The 6,479-nt window shown below is 40.6% G+C and overlaps 1 protein-coding gene across 1 annotated transcript; it reads left to right on the top strand.

The window, feature by feature from the left end:
- Positions 1-2,225: 2,225 nt before the first annotated feature.
- Positions 2,226-3,158, top strand: LOC102906800 (olfactory receptor-like protein OLF3). Its single transcript, XM_006997169.1, has one exon. The coding sequence runs from the start codon at positions 2,226-2,228 to the stop codon at positions 3,156-3,158; it is 933 nt and encodes a 310-aa protein (XP_006997231.1).
- Positions 3,159-6,479: the final 3,321 nt, after the last annotated feature.

Genomic DNA, 6,479 nt, shown 5'->3' with positions numbered 1-6,479 from the left:
GGTCTAATTGGAGCAGGCAGCTTCTGTGTCTCAGGGAGCTGCTCTTGGGTCAACCCAAGCTAGTTGATTCTGTGACACACTGATTTGTTCTTAGTCTTATCAGGGCTCTTTTTCCAGTCAGAGCTGACAGATCCTGTGTTTCAGGGAGCCTCCCTTGGTCCAATGATAGGTGGCAGATTCTACTTCTCAGAAAACCACTCTTGGTCTAATGAAGGCGGGCAGATTCCCTGTCTCCCGAGGTTACTTTTGGTCCAATGACAGCTCTTTGTCCAGTGAGAGCGCTCTCTCTCTCTCTCTCTCTCTCTCTCTCTCTCTCTCTCTCTCTCTCTCTCTCTCTTTCTCTCTCTCTCTCTTTCTCTGGGCCAGATAAGAGAGAGCTGGGTATTGGTTTCCAAGCCTCAGGAAGTGGCAGGGGTCTCAGGTGGATGGATGTGGGGGCAGGGCTTGTAGATTGCAGGGTCTGCTGGGGGGTCTTGGAGAAGGGGTACCTTCCCACAGGAGCCCTACCAGCTGGCCCGCAACTGGGGCCAAGTTGGGTGGGTTGAGTAAATCATCTTTTATTGTGTATAAAATGTGGTGGAATTCTTTCTAAAAGTTTAAATGTAAAAAGAAAATATAGCAGACATTTATAAGAAAGGAGTGACCATTGCTGTTTTCATAATACTGTGCATTAATATTGAGTACCCTAACCACCTAGCAATGATGTGATATCTAATGAGCATTCCAAAAGCTCACAGGCTGAAAGTAGACACCATCAACAGAGACATCTGTGTTGGGAACACCCCTTTGTAGTCACATTGTGACTGGTGGACGCTGTTGGGATATTCACCCTAGTGTACTGTTACAGGACTCCCTTCAAGGCCACAGAACATGATCTTCCTTCTTAGTTAATGGGTCACTTTCTCCCTTTTGTAAAAACAGGAAGGAAATTTCATTGTGGAGTCAAAAGTTGCTAGCAGTGTGAAGTAATGTTTCCTTGTTGTTTTGATTGGCATTTGACTAACAGTGATGCTGATTTTCACTTCGTCTGTCTCCTGAGAAAAGCACACTGGGTTCTTAGTAATCACTTGATGATAAGCTCTGGTCACTTTGTGTTTACCTTTGTTTTTGAGTTGCAGAAATTTCTCCAAGGATACTCTGGACACCGACTCCTCACAGGAGATAGTTTGCAGTTGTATTTGCCCATTCTGTTCTGCAGGTTGCTTTTGCATTTTGCTTGTTCTCTCCTTTGCTGTACAGAAACTAAATAAGCTGCTAAAAATAAACCATCTAAAAAGTGACACTATTACTTTTGCGTTTGTTTGTTTTTATTACTGTGTTTTTTAGATAGGATCTCACATTATAAGCCAGGATGCCTGGGAACTCATCAAATGGCAATCCTTCTGCCTCAGTCCCCAAAGTGTTGATATTACAAGCACGAGCCACTGCAGCTGGTAAACAGTATCACTATTTCATATGTTCTCTAGTTAGTGCTGTGTCTTCTACTCTTCTTTCTTCACTGGTGAGAGTGAGTCCCCTTTCCAGTGGAAATGAATTGTGTTATCACTGGGAAAATACTATTGCTCAGTAGGAACATGACATTATTGGACCCTTCATTGAATCCACCTTGAAGGCCTATGGGATTTTTGTTTTGTTTTGTTTTTGCTATTATGTAACACCTGAGTCTTAAAATTGACATTTCGAATTGCAGTGGGTTACCTGGCATGGCGGTATAATGTGGGTGACATAGAGGCTCTCGATTGACACTATGAAAGTCAAAGTTATACAAAATCAGCTTCATATTGCTCCGTGATTCTATATATAAGAAGATCACTCAAAATATCCCAGGCTTTCTGGATTCATTCTACTGTGGATGCTTCGGAGCTTAGTCTGAGAGCTCTACAGAGAAATTCAGTAATAAAAGTTAAATGGAACTGGACATCATCTAGAATTCAGAGACTTATTGTTCACAAAACCTTTCTGACCACAAAGAGAGGGGTGAAATACTAAGTATTACTAAATACTAAACCAAGTAAGATTTTGAATCTAAAATTAATTAATTTTTTGGCATTTAAGGTAGGCATTTGGGAGAAGAAATGAAGTTTCAGGAAGATCTCACTTCTTTTTTCCTTAATTTTCAGTGGTACCATTACAGCTTATCATAGTCTTCAGTGTGGATGACCTTAAAATTCAGAAGTGTCGGCTTGCCCCATGGTTGGAAAAATACCCTTCCAGTCCTGGAATTCATGGGCCAGAAATTTGTCAACCAGACATGGGTCAATGAGTTCATCCTATTGGGATTTTCCGGTGACTGGGGCTTCCAGATCTTCCTCTTTGTCCTGATCCTTGCCATGTACCTCATAACTGTTGTGGGGAATTCCCTTATTCTTCTTCTCATCAGGCTGGACAGCAGGCTTCATACACCCATGTACTTCTTCCTTAGTGTTCTATCCATAGTGGACCTTTGCTATGGAAATAGTATTGCTCCACAAATGTTGGCCCACTTGGTTTCAGCCCAAAAGCTCATCCCTTTCCACAGCTGTGTGCTCCAGCTCTATGTCTCCTTGGCATTGGGTGGTTCTGAGTTCTTCCTTCTGGGAGCTATGTCCTATGACCGCTATGTGGCAGTATGCCACCCATTGCATTATACTGTCATCATGGATGGAGGACTGTGCCTGGGGCTGGCTGTCAGTTGCCTGGTGGCTGGTTTCTTGAATTCACTGATGGAGACAATAATCACCTTCCGTCTTCCTCTGTGTCACAATGTCATTAATCACTTCGCCTGTGAGACCCTTGCAGTGCTTCGGCTAGCCTGTGTAGACATTTCTTTCAACAAGGTCATGGTGGCCATCTCGGGATTTCTGGTAATCATGCTTCCCTGTGGCCTGGTTCTGTTCTCTTATACTCGTATAGTCATTGCCATTCTGCGCATTCGCTCTACTCAGGGACGTCATAAAGCCTTTGGGACTTGTGCCTCTCACCTCACTGTGGTTTGCATGTGCTTTGGGGCCACAATCTTTACTTACCTAGGGCCACGTTCTGCCTCCTCTGAGGACAAGGAGAAGATGGTGGCTCTGTTCTATGCGGTGGTGGCCCCCATGTTGAACCCTGTGATCTACAGCTTGAGGAATAAAGAAGTCATGGCTGCCCTAAGGAAACTTGTAGAGAAATTAAGGTAAAAGAAAGAAGATCTTAAGAAGTTTGTGTCATCTGTCTTCAGAATCAAGCCAGAGATCGGATAAATGTAGGTAGAGCTCCTGTACTTCAATGAGGAAAACTGATTAATACAGTCATATCATTGTGGTCAAAGAAGTTTCTACATATGTCTAATGAGTTTCATAACAGAACATCACTGAACATCAGTCACCTATGAGACGCCCCTTAAGATCCGGTTCTCTCTGACATACAATGACTTGGAGTCTCCATCCTCCCACTCTGAATTTTGTCAGTTTATTAGTGAGAAGGGAAGGAGCCTCAGCTTTCCCAAACACACTGTGCTGTGGATCCTTGTTCTGCCTTTCATTAGCTGTGCTCTCTGGTAAGTTACTGAACTATTGTATGCCAGAAATATTGTGTTTGGCTAAATACAGAAATGTACTTAGTTTCCAGAGTGGCTGCAAACATTGGGGTAATTTGTGTTAAATGCCCTCCCACCATCAGTTACAAGAAAAGTGCACTCTTCTCCCTCAAGTGCCCCAGATTGTTAGCTAATTCAAAGACATACTTACTAACACAGAGCAAGCCACTCTGTTTCACTTTTGAAATTATGAATGCAAGCAGTTGGACTTCTTGAGATGCAGGCTGAGCTCTGATAATTCTTGCCAAAGAAGAAATTTTTACTTCAGTTATAGTGTGAATGATGACTTTTTTTTTTTTAATAACTTCAGTCCTTGTAAGAATGAAGTGGGCTCGCTAGAGTTTGTAATTAGGAATCTTTCTCGGGTAGCTTAAGAAAATTTCTGACAAAAGCACATTACTCCAAAGAATTTATGTTGACTTAATGTTCTATAAAATTTATATTTGAGGAGGCTGGAGAGATGGCTCAGAAGGTCCCTTGCAGAGGTCTGCAGTTCAATTCTCAGCACCCAAGATGCCTTCCAACTTCCTGTAACTCCAGTTCTAAGGCATCCAACAGCCCTTTCTGGGATCCAGGGATACTGTACTCCTATGTACAACACCTCCACTACCACATGTACCCATAATCAAAAATAAAAATAAAATCTTCTAAAAATCGATGTGTATGTGTGTCTATGTGTTTTTGTACATGGTATAAAAGTATTACTTGGAAAGTCTTTGAACAGGGAAAACATATCAGTATTCCAATGGTTTAGTCAGTAATGTTCATCAAGTCAACCTTATACACAGTGTGTTTGACTAGATACTATGGTTTTGTATATGGGTCCTTATGTGTGTCTGGCTTAAGGAGTAGGGATATGAGCCATGAAACAAAATATGAACATTTGTGACATTAACTTATTTATAACATAACTTTAAGTGATTTGAAGGTTGGAGAAATTTATAGAAAGGTGCATTCACTTTTGCATCAATTTATTGAAGTAACTTGGAATTCATGCTGAGCTGACTGATATAACCATGCTTTCTTTTAATTCAATTCAAACTTCCTCTTTTTCTCTTAAATAGTCTCTGCTCAATATTTTACCTTGTTTTAGTGTAATGAATATGTTCATATTATATATGCATATTTTAAATTTATATGTATAATAACTCCTACATAAAACTGTAGGTATTTGGGGGTTACTATCTATTCTTTTTCTTATGCTAACATTTACTCTTACTCTCTTCTCTCTCTCTCTCTCTCTCTCTCTCTCTCTCTCTCTCTCTCTCTCCTCTCTCTCTCTCTTCTCTCTTTCTCTCTCTCTCTCTCTCTCTCTCTCTCTCTCTCTCTCTCTCTCTCTGTGTGTGTGTGTGTGTGTGAGTGTGTGTGTGTAAGCCAGGGACAAGTTTCAGGAATGGATTTTTTTTCTTCCACCATGTAAATTCTAGGGATTGAACTCAGGTCATCAGACTTGGGAACACTTGCCCTTATCTGTTGAGCCATTTTGTAAGTCCTGTATGTGCTTTCCAATAGAAAAAGCACTTGATTGCTGTTTTGGAAGATGAAGGCAATGATCTTGCATGGCAAGGGCTTCATCTTTGTGTTGCACAAACATAGTGTCTAGTCAAACACACTGTGTATAAGCTTGACTTGATGAACATTACTGACTAAAACATTGGAGCGCTGATATTTTGTCCCTGTTCAAAGATTTTCCAAGTAGTACTTTTATAATGTAAAAGCATTCAAAGTTTAAGGGTCTAAGTAAGATTACGTTCTACTCTCTCAATTAATGTCTCTCAGAGCAGGCAAGATGGCTCAGCAGATAAAGGAGCTTGCTACCAAGGCTTATTGCCAGACACTGACTTTCAGAACCTGATGGTGAAAGGGGAAAACAGATGCCATCAATGACTTCCACATTAATGATGTGGCACAGGCACTCACACACATATGCACATATGTATGCACAAGTGCTAAATGAATGTTTAAACAGCTTTTCATATTCTAGTCAGTGGGGTTGTGTTTTAAGAGAACACAAATTTTGGGAAAGGAGGTAGATGTGGGAGGAGTCAGGGGAGTGAATATGATCAAAATGCATCGTGTGTGTATGAAATTCTCAAAGAATTAATAAAAACATTAGGTTAAAAAGTTTTTCATAGTATAGTATATAAATTTTTATTCGGAAATGACTTCAGGTATTATTATTCTATACACTTAGGGCTGTTAGTATTAAAGTATTAAGTGCTACTAAAGACCAATTGAAAGCTTTAAAAAAAGGCTCATTTCTGTGAAATAGGAAGACATATCTAACACTGGAAAAAGAAATCATATTTGCAAAAGTCCATTATTATCATTTGGGTCTTTGTGGCTTTCTCAATTGCATAAAAACAGAGAAGGATGACATTCTGTTTCCTAGATCTGCTGTTTTATTACTGTATTGCTAACAGGAAAATGAAAAGTTCATGCACAGGAAATATGGCTTTATATCTAAGGTGACTGTTTTATCACTGCTCTGACACTGTTGTTTTCCTTCAATTAGCATCTTCGCTAGTAAGGCAAGCCCTGCCCTCAACCATGAAGGACTCTGAAGTTAAAGAGCTGCAGTTACTCAGTTTGCTTTCTTTTCCTTCTGCAGATGTTATTTATATGTGTACGACTGTGTTGCCTGCACCAGGTGCATGCCTGGTTCCCACAGAGGTCAGAAGAGGCCATCAGATCTCCTGGAAGTAGAGTTATGGACGGCTGTAGACTGTCATGTGACCACTGGGAACCAATCCTGGATCCTCTGCAAGAACAGCAAGTTCTTTCAAACCCAGCGCCATCTCTGCAGCCCCTCGTTTTCTTTCTTACAGTACAATAACTATAAAACTCACTTATCTTCAGTCATAATCCATGTGCTAGTGATTTACCAATGTATATGTTATTCCCTCGGGCTTCAATATTTTAA

This window comes from Peromyscus maniculatus, chromosome 3 (genome assembly GCF_049852395.1).
Source record: "Peromyscus maniculatus bairdii isolate BWxNUB_F1_BW_parent chromosome 3, HU_Pman_BW_mat_3.1, whole genome shotgun sequence".
Lineage (NCBI taxonomy): Eukaryota > Metazoa > Chordata > Mammalia > Rodentia > Cricetidae > Peromyscus > Peromyscus maniculatus.
This window is presented reverse-complemented; position numbering and strand designations above follow the sequence as displayed.

Bases quoted from the DNA above. Each gene is read 5' to 3' on its own strand.
- LOC102906800 (XM_006997169.1), top strand. From the start codon at position 2,226: ATGGGCCAGAAATTTGTCAACCAGACATGGGTCAATGAGTTCATCCTA.